Source organism: Typopeltis vanoorti, chromosome 25 (genome assembly GCF_054136105.1).
Source record: "Typopeltis vanoorti isolate ZY-2024b chromosome 25, IOZ_Tvanoo_1.0, whole genome shotgun sequence".
Taxonomy (NCBI): domain Eukaryota; kingdom Metazoa; phylum Arthropoda; class Arachnida; order Uropygi; family Thelyphonidae; genus Typopeltis; species Typopeltis vanoorti.
In genome coordinates, this window is record NC_143573.1 from 41,060,092 (window position 1) to 41,079,917 (window position 19,826).

General features: G+C 36.0%; 1 protein-coding gene across 4 annotated transcripts in view; it reads left to right on the forward strand.

The window, feature by feature from the left end:
* Window positions 1-19,826, forward strand: part of LOC150092682 (condensin-2 complex subunit H2-like) — a 266,667-nt gene that overhangs the window by 75,287 nt on the left and 171,554 nt on the right. For all 4 annotated transcript variants that reach the window (XM_090414632.1, XM_090414635.1, XM_090414633.1 and 1 more), the window contains 2 exons: window positions 7,705-7,760; window positions 17,528-17,594. In XM_090414632.1, the coding sequence (XP_090270758.1) occupies window positions 7,705-7,760; window positions 17,528-17,594 (123 nt within the window). The remainder of the gene's footprint in view (window positions 1-7,704; window positions 7,761-17,527; window positions 17,595-19,826) is intronic.

A 19,826-nucleotide genomic window follows, 5' to 3' on the forward strand; every position in this document is an offset into this window, starting at 1 on the left:
AGCAGGATTCCAGAAGAGTGGAAAAGGGTAAGATAGTTCCATTGCATAAAGGTGGCTTCAAGACAGAGGTAGCAAACTACAGACCAAATCAATATATCAAGAATAGTTGTTCAAGTATTGGAAAAGTTGGTTAAAGATAAAATCCAACATTGGGTGGATAGGGATGCAATACCCTGTAGTGGACAGCATGGCTTTGTAAAGGGTAGGTTCTGTCTTAATAATTTATTCGTTTTATAATAAAACTGACAGCAGAATTGGATAATGGAACTAGCTACACTATGATATTGCCAGACTTTGCATACCACCTGGAAAACTGTTACAACATTTGAAGCAAATGGGAATGGATATGAAGCTAGTAACATAGATGGGAGGGTGGCGGTGGCTACTGACAAACAGATACTGGAGAATGGTATATGGTGGAGTGGAATCAAGGAGAATGAGGGTAACTAGTGGAGTATCTCAGGGTTCTGTACTAGGTTCAATACTCCTTAATTTGTATATCAATGAGTGGGGAAAGATTTAAGAGGGGATATTCAATGATGATGCAAAACTGAGAGTAGTAGTTGATAAAAGTGTTGTAATTATCCTGCAGGATGATTTAAATAAATTGACACTGTGGGCAAAGGATAGTGATTGTCAATTTAATGTTGCAAAATGTATGCACTTTGGGTTGAAAAGGTTGTATACAATGTATCATATTGATGGTACTTGATTCCAGGAAATTGGTGATAGTGGTGGATAAATTATTGAAGTTCAGAAACCATTTTGCAAGAATAAGTAAAATAGCTCAAAGGATTACTTGAATGTTGAAAAACATGCTAACAAGTAAAGATGGGGAAGTTATTATCCTCTCTTTATAAGGCTATTAACTATTGTGCACAGATTTGGTGACTTGGATTTCTTGGGGACCAGGAGGTGGTAGAGAAGATTCAGAAATGAGTGAGCGAGCAAGTGACAGGTCTACGGAATGCTCCCCATGAGGTTATGTTGAAGATTTGTGAATTACAAAGTTTAGTTGATAGGTGGAAAATAGGGGACATGATAGAAACTTTTCAGATATTAAAGGGGATTTATAAAATTGTTGCAAAGGAAATAACATTAATAACAGGTCAAAATTAGATGATCACTCTTACTAACTGGTGGCAGAGTTGGAAAAGCCTTCATTATAGACAAATTTTCTGAGCAGTCACAAGGTCCAGCACTTTTAGTCCCCAGTACCTTCTGTAAAATTTAATACTTATTTTCTTTATGTTTGATATGTATATTTTATTTGTCTTATTTATCTTGTTTATTTCAACTCACTTAACTTATTATACTTAACTTTTGTGACTCCATTGTTCTTAATCCGTTGCTTGATTTAGTCTACTACAGTTAATCCTTTCTTTCTCTCCTTTTCTCAGTGTCGTAACTATGCATGATCATGTGCACGAAATTCTATAACTTAGGACTTGCCTCTGGCTGGAGTCAATCCCTTTGTCTAAACAGCATGCATTTTTCGATATTGATTTCTGAAAAATTTATTTATTTATTATGACTGCACCATCAGAAATCGCAGATAAGACTTGAATATCCTTCCAGTAGGAAAAACACTCAACAAAGCACGGAAATATCTCTCACACTTATCGCTATGTCAAGAAACGCTATACTCTATTCTTCAGTCATGGCTACTTATCTCCCTAGGTCACACAGGTTCGGTCTTTTTATGAGAAGTGCATTGCTATATAGGAATCAGGCAAGTTATTTGACAAACAAAACAATTTATTCATGCTATTTAAAGTACAATAAAGTTAACACTAGGCACACAATCTTTTTCCCAGCTCTATACTTCTCAGCAATATTAGCTTAGATCTTAAATTATCCAATCTAGTTTAACAATTCTTCTGTAAGTAAACAGGCTAAGGTAATTTTTATGCCTACATTAAGTCATACAACATAACAGACCTACACATACATACCACAGGCAAGCTTAGACAATAAATAACATTATGCACATTAACTTTCACCTTGTGACAATGCTATCTTATCTCACACAACTAAGAAAGTTATTTCTCAATGATTAGACAAGTCTCTAAGGAGATATGCTTTGCATTATGGGAGATACTAAGACAAGGAGAGATGAGAGCTTGGTCCACCTTTGCTACGAGGTGCCAACAGATGTACCACCTTGCCTCAGTCCTGAAGATATTTTCAGGTGATAACTTTGTTTGCCTACACTTGGATAAAGGATTAAACAAAATTTATTATCAGCATATCTATATTATTCTCCATAACCACTATCAACATGGAAAATGAGAAGCTAAAAAAACGGGAAATATTCTTAAAAACATAATGATAAGGGTGAGGAAGGAGTTGCAGTAATATTCAACACCACATGTGAAGATAACCTTCTAGAATGTTAGGTAGCACCAGAGTAGAATGTTGTGGGCAAATTTCCCTCACAGTAGTATTCTTATGATGAATTGGAGGAATATTTTGAGTCATTATAAGGACTCAAAATATACCTCAAAAAATTAATAGAATACAGAGAAAAGAGCATTCTAATAAAAAATGGTAAGTACTTTCTATCATTCTGTTCAGGACATAATGGGAAAAGTCATTAAAAACACCATGTTCCAGCATATGGAGAGAACACAAATGAGAAAAAGCTTATAGACTGCATTATTGTTGATGGTGATATCTTCACACACTCATTCAGGATACTAGAATCTACAGGAGATTTGAAATAAGAAATAATCCTCATTAAGTTTAGAGTGGAATAAAAATAAGTATCAGATGAGAAACTATGATACTATGAGAAAGAAAAATATGGAGAGAAAAAAAGAGGAGAGAATGGAAACAGTAGAAGAGAGGGAGTGAGAGAGAGAGTTATGGGAATGATAGAGATTGGGAGAATGGAAACGGTCAGCGAGAGGAAATGAGAAGAATGCAAGGGGGTGCTGGAATCAGGGACAGAGTGATGCGAGAACAGCAAGTAAGTAGGAGAACACAGAGAGAAAGTGTTAGAGGAGAGAGAGTGAAGGATGCAGGTGAGCAATCAAGGAACAGCGTGGTTAGAGGTGTGATGTATGGAGACTCGATGATCTCTGCTGTGCAAGATAGGCCACAGGTGTATTTGCTTGGAGGGATGATAGAAAATGTGGCTATGGCAATTAAGAGGGGTGAAAGGATGGATGAAATGATTGAGATGGTGGGCATGAATGACTTGAGAGGCAGTGTAAATCGGGCAGCAAGAGATCTGAGATTCTTTCTTGAAGTTGTGCAAAAGAAAACGCAGAGAGGGAAGAATGTGTGTGTGTGTTGCCCAGGTATGATGATGAGCTGAGCAGAAGAGTGGCAATACTGAATCGAATAATAGCCAGAATGTGTGAGAAGAGAGGATTTGAATATATGGATTCTTGGAGGGTGTTTGAGGACAGAAGGGAACTGTATACTAGAGACTGCTTGCATTTGAATGAGGAAGGACGAAGGCATCTGGAAAGATTGCTGTTTTCTGAACGAGTCAGTGTATCAATGCAGGGAAACTAGAATTCCCAGGGTGGATGGTAGCAGGGGTGGCCTCTTATGGGAATGGGGGAACGACATCAGGTAACATTGAGCCCAGAGGGGTCAAGAGGGGAGAGTGATAGGTTTAGAAGCAGTAAAATTTTTATGCTTTATACTAATGCCAGGAACATCCGAAATAAAGGAGATGAATTGGTGGTGCTGATAACATCAACCTGGCCAAAGATTATTGGATGACAAAGACAAGTGCAAAAGAATGATTGTTATGGGAGATTTTAACTACAGCAGTATAAGCTGGGAAGAGGAAAATGCAAGTAGTAAGAAGGGGATAGAATTTCTGGAATTCTTGAGGGATAAATGTCTTCTTCAGTATGTAATAGAGGGAACAAGAGGTTCAAGAGTTTTGGATTTGGTCATAGCATCAGAAGAGCTGATGATAAGTGAGATGACATCTCTCCCACCAGTTGGAGAGAGTGACCATGTGGTTTTGAATTGGAAGATGAACTGAGATTCAGGTGTATCAAAGAAAAGGGAATGCATGTGGAATTATAAGGCGGGTGATTATAATAGTCTTATAATAGCTATAGAAACTGTGGCCCTGAGGAAAAATAACATCAGCAGGATGGAAGTAGCAGAGATGAGAATGCTTAGGTGGATGTGCGGTGTGACCAGAAAAGATCGTCTGAGAAATGACTATGTGAGGAGAACAGTGAAAGTTATGAACTTAGGAGCGAAGATACAGGAGGCAAGGTTGAGATGGTTTGGTCATGTGATGAGGAGGGAGGACGAATATGTGGGAAGAAGGGTCATGCAGATGGATGTGCAAGGAAGGAGGAAGTGTGGGTGGCCAAAGAAGAGATGGAGGGAGCTGGTAGAAGAGGACTTCAGGATGAAAAACTTAGATGTGGTGACAGCCCAAGACAGGAGGATGTGGAGGAGACTCATCATCAACAGTGACCCCACTTAAGTGGGAGAAGCTGCAGAAGAAGAAGAAGTGATTATAATAGTCTTAGGTATCAACTAGAGGCAGTTCCATGGAGGGCAGAATTGGAAGGCCAGGATATTATTAGTGCTTGGGAAATTGTGAAAGAATACTATTGTTAGCAGCAATAGTAAGCTGTATTCCACTGGTGAAGAAGCAGACACAATTTGGTATAAAGTGGAACAAATGATATCAAACAGGAACTGCAATCAAAAAAGAGATTTTGGAAGAGATATAAGGAGAGGGGTGGAGGACAGATACATGAAGAATATAAGATGCAGGCCAAGAGAGTGACCAGAATGGTGAGGAAGGCAAAACTGGAATATGAGAAAAGATTGGCACTAAGATCCAAAGACAATCCTAGTGAATTTTTTACCTATGTGGCCAGTAGGCAGAGAAACGATTTTGGAAGATTCAATGAGCACTTTATTGGAGTATTTCATCCTTGAGTAGGTTTTAATGCTAGCAGGATAGGGCAGGTTTAGAGGTGCAAGAGGAGAGTGTGTTCCAAATACTGAATACTCTGGATACCAGTAAAGCTGTTGGACTGGATGGTATTTCACCATGGGTTTTGAGAGAATGTGCTAAAGCACTGACAGCTCCGTTGACCTGGCTTTTCAATAAAAGTCTGGCTGTGGGAAAGGTATCCAGGGAATGGAAGGAAGGTAAGATAATGCCACTGCATAAGCACAGTAGCAGACTAGAAGTGTCTAATTATAGGCCTGTTTGTGTGTCATCAGTAGTTGTTAAGGTCTTGGAGAAATTAGTGAGGGACTATATACAGCTTTGAGCAGATAAGGGTAATGTTATCTGTAAGAATCAAAATGGATTTGTTAAGGGGCGCTCTTGCTTTAGTAATATCATTGCCTTTTATAATAAAGTGACATGAACAGTTGAGAGAAAGGCATATACTGCCATTTTCCTAGACTTAGCAAAGGCATCTGACGGGGTGCCACATGATAAGCTGATATTCAAGTTGCAGCACTGGGTCTGGATGTCAGATTGGTCAACTGGATTCAGGATTTGCTGTCCGATAGGTATCAGAGAGTTGTGTATGGTGGAGCAATATCAAAGTGGCAGAAGGTTGCAAGTGAGGTTCCACAGGACTCAGTACTGAGACCTATATTGTTTAACCTTTATATCAATGACATTGTCCGTGGATTGCAAGGGGATATTCAGTTGTTTGCAGATGATGTGAAGCTGGGAAGGGTTATTAGGCTTACCTGAAGATCACTGCCATTCATGGTCGGGAAGTGAAAAGGAAGCATTGTCTACTGGGATTGTCGCTATGAGGGAAACATTGTGTCGAGTCATCGGAATGGAAAATAGCTACATATCGTTGCTACAGTGAGGATCTAATAAAGAAAAGGATGGTCAACTTCTTGAGCAAAGAAAGAAAGAAATAGAGAAAGATAAGAAGATTCTCGTGGAACATTACGATAACGTGAAAGAATTTTTGCTAAAAGGGACGTGTAAGTAATTGCATTGACTGAAAGTATGTAAAGTGAATGTGAAGCTGTTATGTAAAATTAATTGTGAGCAATTGTATAGCAATGGTAAAATTAGTTCCGTGTATACATATCGATTTGTCAGGTGACTTTTTTTGTCACTTTTAATATGCTCCCATACTCTCCTCTTACAGTTCTTTTTTCTCCTTCTCATAGGGATAGAAGAAAATGAATAAATACATTTATTGAACAAAACATATTAGCTATATATGTATATTTGCCCTAATTGAGTAATGTTATGTTTAGATCTTAAGCTAGCTCAGAACTAAAGTGTAGAGCAGTAAGGTAATTGTAACTACTTTATGTGCGTTCTGTAAATATTCTTCTGGCTTGATTAAATGGTTTGTAAAGCACATACTGAACTGTTATTTGTCAGTGCACTATTCTTAAAAAAAAATTTCGAATCCTGCTGACTGCACCATTTGTAATATTTATTTAATATCTTTCTACTACCCTGCTTTGTCTTTCCCTTTATTTAACTGTCGTTAATATGGTCGGCTGTCTTAACTTTTGACTGCCGCCATATATACACTTATACTATATCTTATCTCCCTTGCTCTATAGTGTAGAAATTTATTTGTTTATCGACTGTGCCAGCTAGACTATATATTGAGTGTGAGATATTAGCAACGATATGTAGCTACTTTCCTTCCTGATGATGTGGCACAATGTTTTCATCGTAGCGGTGATCCAAGCAGACGACGAATGAAGCTTCTCTTTCACTTCCCGACCACGAAGGGCAGTGATTTTCATGTAAGAGAATGCCTTGAGAACCCTGGAGATAAACCAACAAAGCTTCTCTTTCACTTCCTGACCATGAATGGCTGTGATCTATGGTAAGAGAAAGCATTGAGAATCCTGGGATGAATTTCCTTTCTGACGAGGAGCCTTATATGGCCTAGATTTCTGCCTTGCACATGCATGCATTTCTCGAAACTGGTTATGTGCTTACCTTCAGGCATGTTGATGTTGCTTTTCGAATTCCTTATCCTTGGCACTTGTTGACCTTTGGATATGATGACGTCATTCTTCGCAAGTATCTATAACTTTCCTGTTATTGTAATCCTCTTAACTTTTTACTAATCTTAGTGTTAGACTTGCTGACTCATGTGCCACATTATTGTAATAAAGGCTGAATACAATAACTTACCAAAAATATTATTTCAATGAATATTTAACATATCTTTTTAGTACATTTTTCTGAATTAAAAACATGTAAAACCGAACATGATAAGTTGTGAAATTACTTATCATGAGAGATTTTATAATTTACTAGTACACACACACACACACACACACACACACACACACACACACACACACACACACACACACACACACACACACACACACACACTGCCTCGGTACACACTAGATTCCGTGTTGCTTTTTTCCTCCTCAACTTACAAGAACCTTGATATATATAAAAGATTTAACAGTATATTAAGCAAAATAGGAAGAAAGTTTCAAGTGACACCAAAAGCTGTGCTAAAAAGTGCTTCTGGCAATGTTAACACTCATAGATATGCAGAATGATCACATATTGAAGGAGGAATTTTACTTGAGCTTTATAAACACACTATTTCTGTTTTCACAGCTTTGGTCTGGCTGTTTTGGATGAGACTATATGTATTAATGTTATCAAATGAAATTTATTCAAATTCTTTTAATGTTATTTTCGAATACAGAATTTATTTGTATCCCTTTTTGTAGGTGGAATATCTGTATAACCTGGTGTATCAAATGTTACAACTTCTTAGTAGCAAAAAGTAAGTTTCTTTTGCATGTATTATTAACAACTTAAAAGTTTATTGCATCAGAGAAACAAAATATTAAATTATATATTTATTTTTTGAAAAATTTTTCCTTAGCTACAAAATTTTATATATATTATGGGAAGTGTTACTAATCAAACTAGTTTCAACCTTTAGTGAAGTCTCATGGTGTATCACTATTTTACTACTTGTATATGGAGAATAGACCTCGTTATGTATGTGTGTGTATTTTTTTTCTTTCTTTCTCCATTTTTGCTTCTTTATAGCAGTACCCACCATTTCCAGTATATAACATATTGATTTGTTAGGTCACTTTTTTTTTGTCACCTTTAATATGCTCCCATACTCTCCTCTTACAGCTCTTTCCCCCCCCTTCTCTTAGGAATAGAAGAAAATGACTGAATACATTTATAGACAGAACATATTAGCTATATATCAAGAAGCATATACCCTTTCCAAATGAGTTTCATTTATGTTTGTTATATTCTGTAGTTATAATATCTCAGGATTCCATCTCTGCATCAGTATTATTTGTGTCATTTTTATCACATTTCTGTGCATTGTGTATTATACAATTTCCTGATATTTTTCTAACTGCATTTATCAGTCTTGCTTCTTTCTTGGTTCGACTCAAGAATTTTCATCAGTGCATTGAAAAAGCTTTCCTCCAAAGTAGAGTTACTGGACAGTTATTATCGTATGTTTGGTTATTTTGTTCAATTTTCAGTTGAATATGACAAACAAAATGTTACATACATTATCACTGATAAAAAATTTTATTATGACAGGAAAGAGGTGGTGCTTGTTTCAATTTCACCAGTTAGTGGCCATGGGTGATGATAACATAGTTAATCTGGTACATAACTAAAAAATCATGTATGCCACAATAATTAACTTTTTAATATGTAAATATTTTGTCTTAAATATCATAAGACATCAGCAAGTTAATTACTGTGGTATATGTGTGATTTTTTAGTCATGAATACTATACAGGTTTCACTATATAAGAAAATCTGGTACATGTATGGTATAGACATAGTCTTCATTGGCCAAGTATAAAAAGATGTGAAACATTCTAAGAAATTTTAGGAATACTCAAAGTAAAGTGGGACATCATATAAAAGGATATGAATATCCTTACAGATATGTGGGTAAAAGGATACTTGTATAAAGCTATGCAAATATTCTACGCAACAAAATAGAAGTCAATAAAGAAATTAAACAACTAAGTTATGCCTACATGTGCATTCATAACATTTTTTTTTGGTTATGAATGAATGCACTCATAGTTATTTATAAATACATTTCAGCTGAAGACAAGTGAAGTGTTCTTAGAGTTTGTAGGATCCTCATTCTGTTTTCAGTCAAAGCAGATAAACAGACAAGAGAAAAAGGGAATGTGACTGATGGCAAGAAAGCATGTGCAACATAGTAAGGTAGTGAGAAAGCATGAAATGAAGATGGCTGTATAAGAGAGGTAACAAATGAGTCACAGATAGTGCTGTATGGATATTTAATTATTAGAGAGATACACAAGGTTTCTTTTCCTGGAAGTAGAATGAGCAGAGCGATTGAGGCATTGGATATGCAGAGTGAGTAAGAAGCAAGCAAAAGAGTTGGTAATGGTAGTAGGAATGAATGATTTGGTTGGAAACAAAAATGGTGAGAATGGATATCAGGAGGTTGTTGAGGAGAGTAAAAAATAATAGTATTGTAGGAAAGGTAGTCAGTGATGAATTGAGATTGCAAGCATAGATCACGAATAGCATGTTAGCAGAGATGTCTGAAGAGAGAGAGAGGAGCAGTTTGTCAATGTATGGAATGAGTTTGAGAGATGAATGAAGCTGTATAAGTGATGGAACTACATTTAAATGGTTTTGTATGAGTCACTACACATGCGCTTTGGGGCCATTATTAAGTAGAATAAGGGTTACTTTGAACACAAGCACTGCAATACCAAGGCAGTCGATCTGATAATCAAGAACTATTCACAGTGGTGAGCTATAAGGGGCTTGCACGAGCCCTTTGTTAAATTTTTCTCAAATTTGCAAGCCCCTTGTTCTTCTTCTTGTTTAATAATCTTGTAGAACTAGAAAATATCACCACGGAATGTATACATGCTACTTTAAATTCATATGGATTTTCTGATAACTATTTAAAAAATCATTATTAAAAATCATTACTAAATTAAAAATCATTTAATTCGATAATAAAACATTAAAGAAATAAATCATTTTTGAAATATTTTTGGATAAATTATATGCTTTTTATCATCAATCACCAAAAAATCAACGAGAATTAAATTCGATTGCAAAAGGCTTTGGTATCGAAATTTTAAAGATCGGCTGTGTGTTTGGACCACATTAGGCAGCTTGCAGTTTATGAACAGCTCTAGCTGTGTGGAGAAATTACCCAGCTTTATGCAAGCATTTTACATCAAACAATTAATATAAGTGCTTTTTAAACCAACTTCTCAATTGGGAATTTTTAAAAGATCTAGCCTTAATGATTGATATCCTACAGGAATTATCATATCTGTCAGAAGCTCTACAAAGTCGTAATATAAGTATTATAAGGGTCAAGTTACCCCTTTTTTTTTTTTGCTCAACGATGCAAGCCCTTTGTTAAAATTTCCGTCAGTGGTGAGCTATGGAAATTTTAACTCAGAAAATGTGCAATTTATGATTTGTTTATTTCTGGAATTTTCCATTTAATATTTTTGGACAGCTACCGAGTCACTAATGGGCGGGTAGTGTATACACGGTAGTGTATACAGCATAGATACACGGACAAATGGGTGATTTACATCCCATGTGGGAAGTCGCAAGATTTCATCATGTTACTCAGAATAATGCACAATTTAAAACTTATAAATTGTTTATTACTAAAAGAAAGAGCCATAAAGCTTCATTTTGGTGATGTAAAATCACATAGGCAAAGTGGATTCTAGATACAACATTATTTCAAAGCCAGGAAGTGGATATAAGAAACAGATGGAAAATATACTTTGAATGGCTTTTGAAAGAAAAATGCAAGAATTTACAGAGAAGATGGGCAGCCTCATGAGGGGGATGGTGCAGAACATCAGTAAAGTGGAAGTGAAGGAGGCCATAAAGAGGATGCAGAATGGAAAATTGTGGGCAGGATCTCAGTGGAGGCATGGAAAGCACTGGGAGAAGAGGGAATTGACCTACTGTTGGTACCTGTCCATAAAAGTTTGCCAACAGGAGGAATGTAGATATAAGAAACAGATGGAAAATATACTTTAGATGGCTTTTGAATGAGGAAAATGCATGGAGTGGAGGGAAAATACTCTTGTCCCCATCTAAAGGGGTAAAGGGGATGCACAAGACTGTAAGAATTACAGAGGAATAAAGTTGATGTCCCACACAATGAAAATCCTAGAAAGGGTTCTTGATGGAAGACTGAGGAAGGAGGTGGAGATTGCAAAGGAACAATTTGGCTTCATGTCTGGTCGATTGACGACAGATGCTATCTTTGGGTTATGGCAGATGATGAAAAAATTTTGAGAGAAACACAGGAGCTACATCTAGTGTTTATTGATCTGGAGAAAGCACACGATAGAGTGCCAAGGCAAGAAGTCTGGAGGTGTCAGAGGGAGAAGAAAGTATTAGAGAAATATGTTAGGTTGGTGCGTGAGATGTACAGAAATGTGAAGACAACAGTTCGGACCTGCCTGGGACAGACAGAAAATTTTCAAGTGACAGTTGGCTTGGCTTGCATCAAGGGTCAGCATTAAGTCCATTCCTGTTTAATATTGTGATGGAGGAGGTGAGAGAAGATGCACCTTAGACAATGTTGTATGCAGATGACATCATGCTGTGTGCAGAATCAAGAGAAGAAGTGGCAGCCAAACTGGAAAGGAGGAAAGTACTGGAAGAGAGAGGTATGGGACTGAGCAGAAGTAAGACTGAGTATATGTGTTGCAAAAACAGATCTGGAGCTGGAAGGAAATGCCATCAGGAAGGTCAGTGACTTTAGATACTTAGGTTCAACAGTGAAAGAGGATGGAGGAACTGGAGAGAGATGGCTGGAGTGCTATGCGATAAGAGGGTGCTGATCAATCTACAGGGCAGTAGTGAGACCAACTGTGATGTATGCTATGGAAACTGTGGTCCTGTGGAAAGATAACATCAGCAGGATGGAGGTAGCGGAGATTAGAAGGCTTAGGTGGATATGCAGTGTGACCAGAAAGGATCGTCTGAGAAATGACTATATAAGGGGAACAGTGAAAGTTATGAACTTAAGAGTGTAGATACAGGAAGCAGGGTTGAGATGGTTTGGTCATGTGATGAGGAGGGAGGACGAGTATGTGGGAAGAAAGGTCATGCAGATGCATATACAGGGGAGGAGGAAGCATGGATGGCCGAAGAAGAGATGGAGGGAGCTGTTAGAGGAGGACTTGAAGATGAAGAACTTGGATGTGGTTACAGCCCAAGATAGGAGGATGTGGAGGAGACTCACTAAAAACAGTGACCCTATTTAAGTGGAACAAGCTGCAGAAGAAGATATAGGAGCAGAGCTGTTCTTAAGACATAATGTTAATAGAGTCATTAAAATCATAGTTGATGTTATGTTAATAGACTCATTAAAATTATAGTTAATGTTATGTTAATATCACACATGTACTTTATTGTTGATCTTTGCTGCATAATTCTCATCATAACCTAATTCTGTGAATTTCCAGTCATTTATGTTGGATGACCAAAGTCAGTTTAAGCCTGTAATTCCCAAACTTTTTTGTTTCGCGGCACTCTTAGTGTATCAGAATTTTTTCGTGATGCCCAAAGTCAGAACATAGGCCTACCTAACAGTTACAGTGCACAGTTAGTGCAGTTTTTTTAGTTATTTCAGTGAAAATATTGGAATATTTCATGCACCATAGGATGCCATGGTCACAGTTTGAACTACTGGTTTAAGCACTGAAGTAGACAAAGTTTAATTTCTATTCCATTTTCTTCTTATGAATATTAACTGTTAAATTTTGATATATAGCATTCTTGTTAGTTCTCTGATTATCTGATTTTTATTTTTTTTTTTTTTTTTTATTTTTTTTTTTTTAGTGATAAACCAGGCCTGGTAATCTTCCTTTCCCAGTATCTTTGATATGTTTTCTCATGCTTATTTTCCAATGTAACTAATGTGAAACAGGCAGAAAATTTCATATACATCCAGCTTACTGAAAGGCAGATGAGATTTCTTAGATGATCTTAGCATTATGGAAATTTTTTTCATAGGTTTCACACTTAGCTACTTTGAGGCTTTGCCACTTTGACATCCCAGGTATTTTATTTCTAATGTTCTTGATGTACAATGAAGGGTTTATGCCATTGATGTTATTATTTATTTATTATTATTTTTTTTCATATTTGAAGAGTCAATGAGTGTTTTTTGAAGGATGTTATTAATAGTTGTAGAAAGTATTTTTTTTTTTTTTCACTTATAATTTAAATTAAAGTTATTAGCCTCTGTATACAAGTATCCTAGTTAGGAAGCTATTTCACATGCACACTTTGTTTGCTTACATTGGATAAAGGATTAGCCAAGAATATAATTTCTCAACAAGTTTAATTCAGATACCGTTAATAGCCCTTTTTTTTTTTTTGCAAAAAAAATAAGATTAATTGGTTTTTTAATAAAAAAAATAATTTTTAATAGCTTATTTTACTAGTTATTTACAAGAAATCTCTATTATGTAATCCATATTTACTCTTTAAGGCTTTTTTATGCATACTCATTTATATGCAAAATGGCAGTGAGAAGTATAATGCAAATATCGATCACTATTGAATTTTTTTCCTGTGTACTGAGAATGTTAAACATATTTGCTCAGTGACTGAGACTAGCTTATCAAGGAGTGGAAGTGTCTACATTCTTCAACTTTCAAAACTTAAGCCGAGAAAACATATGTTTCCAGTTTTGGAAATTCACATTACATTTCAATGATAAATTACATGTGTGACATCTCATCACAAATATTAATCAGCATTTTAACTTTATTAATGTTAGTTTATAGTCTGCACAGTTAGCCGAGTGGCTATGTGCTTCACAACCATATGACTGGGAAAGGAGTGTTCAGTTCAGTGTTGCTGACGTTGAGGAGCTTAGGATCTTTCTCACACATAGCCAAGTTAGCCAGTCTTGGGCATGGATGCAGGGTTTTCCTTCCCAGTTTAGCTGGGGTTTTTCGTCCCTCAAGCAGGCAAACTGGCCTTGAGAACATGATGCTTCTACAGACGTAGGATTTGCATGGAGGCATAGGGCCAATCCCCCTTATCCTCGTATAATGGTTGCAGTTATGAGGAATAGAAACCCTCAACACTGTAAAGGTAAAAGAGGGAAAGATTAAGAAAGAAAGATGTTAGTTTATATTTCAAGAATCATACCACTGCTATACAGACATTTTTAAATCAATAAATAACTATATTCTTAATGAACTGTGTCAAGACCATAAGAAACTAGCATATAAAAATAAATAAATAAATAAACTTTTTAAAATTATATATGATCATTAACAGCAATAACTGCAGAAGTTGTCTGTAATTTTTTGTTTTGTTTAATTCTGAATCCTCTCCACCACCACCACCCCCCTGATTCCGAGAAACACATCTGACCAAATCTATGCTTAGTAGTAGCATAAAGTCAAGAAGCTGAATCACAGCCTTATAAAGATGGATAACCTCCCTATCTTTCTTTGTTAGTGTGTTTTTCAGTATTCAAATAATCCTTTGAGCTATTTTACCAGATTTTGCAATATGCCATAAGATCTTCAACTCACTGTCCACCGTTACTCCCAAGCCCTAGCCTCATCAGTTTCCTGCACTCTATTGCTATCAGTGTGATACACAGTATCACACTGATAGTAATGGAGTGCAGGAAACTGAATGAGTGTGATACACAGTATGTAATCGTTAACATAACCTTACATTTAGCAACATTAAATTGGCAACCATTATTCCTTGCCCACCATGCCAATTTATTTAAATCATCCTGCATGATATCCATATCACCTTTATCAACTATTGCCATCCTTAGTTTTGAATCAACCAACTGAATATCCCCCCCCCCCTTAAATCATCCCTTAGTACAGACACCTGAGCACTCTACCAGTCTCCCTTATTCTACTAGATTCCACTCCATCATATACTACTCCCTGGTATCCATCTGTTTCCCCCCCCCACACACACACCCATGCTACTGCCTTCTCGTATCCATTCCCATTTGCTCCAACTTTTGTAATAGTTTTCCATGTGATATTCAGTGAAATGCCTTGCAAGGTCCAGCAGTATCGTGGTAGAGCCATTTTTTTCTTTTATCTAATTTTGCTGTCACGCTGTTATAAAATATGAGCAATTTACTAATGCAAGACCCAGGACCTGCCTTTTACAAATCTGTGCTGCCCACCATAGAGTATCATCTTCCTATCCACCCATTGCTGGATTTTACCTTTAACCAACTTTTTTACCACCACCACTCCTGAGATATTAATTGGTCTATAATTTGTTGCTTCTGTATTGGTGCCACCTTTATGTAATGGAACTATCTTAACCTCTTTCCACTCCTTTAGAACCTTGTCAGAGCTGAGATCTAGATTAAACAACTTCGCCAGAGGCACTGCCAATTCTCTTCAGCACATTCACATAGCATATGGGATGACATGCCATCCAGTCCCACTATTGTATTCATGTTGATGGTTTTTCAATATGCTGACATTGATCTCAGTTCTCACATTGATCTCTGTTATAACAGCAACTGTAAAATCTCCATCTGGATGTTGTACCCTTGCAAAGTCATCACTGAGAAACTCATCTTCTGCTTCTGTCACCTTCCTGCCTTTAAACAGCATTGATAAAAGTCATCCTTCCATAATCATTTCCCCTATTATTCACTAAAAAGAAACTTATTTTGATTTACTTTGGCATGCTTAGAAAATTTTCTTTCATCTGATTTGGCCTTTCTTATCATTACTAGTCATCCTTCTTGCATGCACTTTGTACTTCTCATGAGTATGCTGATGATCACCTTTTTCTTTATATTCCTTATATAATGTTTTTTTTTCCTGCAGCTTCTTCTTTCTCTACTTATCCACTTAATCTCACTTGGTTTATCCTTCTGAATGTAGGTATGTAATCTGATAATTCTTCTCTGAAACAATTCCTGACCTCTTTCCATGTACTCTGACATCAAATGTTCTTTCCTTGTAGTTTTCACAGCTTTTATGGTTCAATATAAATCCTTTCTTGACATAGAATTCCTCATGTTTAGCAACCTCCCGGAACATAACTGCATGGTGATCCTCCCCAATTGGAGGTAGAGTGTCTACCTTGGCTATGGATGCATCTTCTGATGCTTTTACCAGATCCACCACTTGTAAACCCCCTGGTCCTCTTCAAGACATGCTATTTTAGGTAATTATCCCTTAGCAACTGAATAAATTGCAATTCCATTTTGCCATTCTTACCTTTCCTCCCTCCAATTTATGTCCCCATAGTTGAAGTCCTCCATAATAATTGCTTATCCTGCTCATTGTGCTAATCTGCCAATGAGTGCAGGATAAGCAATACAGATACGCGACATCTCTATCTTCCTGTGGACACTCTAGAATTGAAATGATATTTCAATTCAATTTGAAAAAAATTAGGAGAGTGAACCTATGGCATCAATGACAGAATCTTATTAAAAATGAAGATATTAAAAAGGAACTTGACACTATTAGCATTCAAGAATGTGTAAGTGGAGCTAATCTAATGTGGTATTGTCACTTAAATAGAATGGGTGATGAAAGGTTAAGGTTAGTAAAACAGGAGTTTGATGCCAACATGGTAGGAAAGAGACCCCGAGAAAGAGCAAAGTCTAAGTGGATCGATTCAGTCAGAAGTGCCTTAAAAGCACAATTTTAGATATGATAGTATTAGAGTGCTGACAAGTAATAGACTAATTTGGAGGAAAATTATGGATAGGAGATTAATAATTATATAAACTTAATCATGTAGTCTGTCATAGTAACTTGAACACCCCTTGGGAGTACAGATATTTCCATTGCTTTAATGAGAACTATCATGATCATGCACATGATTATTCAAGTAATAAGTTACAGTAGTGGTACTTATTAGAAATCCATAAAGTGTGCCAGAAGTTTTAGCACATTTATGGCACTTTTATTCATTTTTGGATTTTGCTACTTTGAATGGTAGTTGCAAAATTAAGCGCACCGTTTTGTGAAACACAAATTATAATACAGATCTAAAATATAAATTTTGTTAATTTATCAGTGAATAATTAATAACATCAGTTTGAATCATTTTGACAATTAAAATTGCTTGATTTGAAACCAAAATGGACAGAACCATGTGGATATCATCTTATATATTGTGAATCCCAAATTTGATTAAATTTTATTCTACCATAATTTGGACAAGTTTTACCTGTTTTTGTCCCTGAAAATGGTTTGAAATAGAAATTAGAATGGCTGGTTAAATTTTTGTATATGTATTCCAGATAACAAATTTCAATAAAATCTGTCTAGCTAGAATCTCAGAATAAGTTGCTTATAAATGGACAGACAGTAACAGGTGATTAGCATTTTATAAAACTTACCTAAGGCAATTATAAAAACCCATAATATGAAATGCTTATATTATGAATAATTCATTATGCATATTATTCATCCATAGTCATATTTATGTATAATTCAGTTATTCTTAGTAAACTGATTTTGAAATAATTATTGTAAATTATAGATCAATGACTGACCAAAACAATGATCAAACTAAAGAGACCTGTCAATCCAGTCAAAATCAAGAACAGGTATAACTTATGTTTATATATTTTTAATTAATTGATAAAAAAATTTATCTTATATAATTTGCTTTATTCCTGTTGTCAACAGAACTCTGTAGTCTAGTTCTTAAATTATCCAGGTCATCATTTAATAATAATAATAATAATAATAATAATAATAATAATAATAAACAGTGGTTTTAGAAAGTATACATTCCCAAGGGGATGTTGCAAACCTTATTATATTACTGTTGTCATTGCTCAACCTCCATAAAACTAAAATATACTTTAATTTTTATTTCAGAATTTACATGTTTTTATTTCGATACATTTTTTTTTTTAAAAAAGAGGGGGTTGTTGTTGTCTTGTCCTTTGAAGAGTCTTAGATGTTTCCATGTGCTCCTTGAACTGTTTTGGCTATGTTGAATTTTGTTTGTATAGAGCTGTTGTTCAGGAATAGGATCTATTTCTTGCAAGGCTGCTGTAATTGCTGGACAGCTAAAGATGTGAGTGGATGTCAGTTCAGTATTAGGGCAGTTGTTGCAGTTTCTATATGTTCTCGTATCATCTGTATTGATCTTCGTTCCTCTATAATGTCCTGTTCCGTAGTCTTGCTATCGTGGTAGAGGTCTTTCTGTCAGCAATGATTTCGGGAATTTGATGTTGCATCACTGATTTCAGTGGAATTAGTTTAGCCTTTGCTAGTGCATTAGCATCAGCAAGAGTTATTGTGTGAGTTTCTTGGTTGAGTTCTCTGGCCTCTTTTGCTAATTTATCAGCTGCTTCATTGTAATCAATGCCTTCATGAGCAAAATCCATTGTAAAATGCGACTTTTTCATAAACACTTTAGTTGATTTAAGAGTTTATGTGTGAACTTGGTATTGCCATTGTTGATTGCCTCCATAGCTGATCTTGAGTCACTGTAAATTATAATTCCCACAGATTGTTGAGATGATGATAATTTTAAGTAGGCTTCGAGTGCTTTATTTATTACGTAAAGTTCGCTGGTAAAATTGGAAGCAATTCTCCCAGATCCAACTTTTATTGAAAGTTTTTCACCTTTCGGGAGTACAAGGAGAACACCAGTGCCTCCATTAATCATATTGGTGTCTGACGATCCATTGGTATAACAAATAATCTGTTTGGAGGATGAAAGCAGATTGATAGTATTTAGGCCTTTTTCTTTGAGCATTTCTTTTGATTCTTTTTTTTGTACAGAGTTTGGTAAGGTTTAGATTTATGGAAGTATTTGGAGGTAAAGGACTGGAAAATAGAGGTTCTTGTTTATGTGGGCATTTACTGATCAAGACCTATTTCCTTCCTGATAGTGTCATCATATTGTAAAGTTGATGATCTGTGAAGTCTGCATTTTTGATTCCAATGTTCACAAGTTTTTAGGGAGATATGATCGTTTTGGTAGCTTCTGATATTGTTTTATGGTGGCAAATTTTTGTGTCCTTCAGCAGATCGAGCCCACATTCCTGTTGGGCTCTGATGTTGTTAGTGGATGAGACTGCACCAATGATAATCTTGGATGCTTTTGCTTGTATTTTGTCTAATTTTTCCTTTACCAATGAGGCCGAAGGTGACCAGATAGGTATTGGATATTCCATTATTGGCCTTATTAGTGTAGTGTAAGTAGTTCTGAGGATTTTTGGCTTTGCACCCCAGTTTGTTCTACAAAGCATTTTCAGTATATTTAATTTTTTTAGAGTTCTGTTGGCAGTGTTAGAGATGTGTTGTGCTAAATGTAATTCCTGATCAAGCATAATACCAAGGTATTTTGGATTTGTGGCTTTTTCAATTAGCTTGTTGTTGATCATGACTTTGGGATTGTAGGAATGTCTATTTTTCCTGTCTGTACTAAAGGTGCTTAGTTTTGCTTTGTCTGGGTTGATTTTGAGTTTAAGTTCATCTGACCATTTTTCTAATCCTCTCATGGATTTGATTAGAATCTCCTCTGATTCTTTGATTTTAGCACTAGTGTGCCAGATGACTATGTCATCTGCATAGCAAGCTACTTTTGTGTCTTCTGTAAGGTAGGGATGAATGTTATTGACATATAAAAGGAATAGTAAGGGAGGACTGAGTACTGAGCCCTGGGGAACACCAGCCCAGGTTCATTGCTCTCTTGATATTGATGCATTGATTCTAACCTTGATCTTTCTTCCTCTCACGAAATCAGCAATCCAGATTAAAGCATTTCCTCTAATTCCTATATCATGTACTGTTTGTATTAATTTTTTTGATTCAAACAC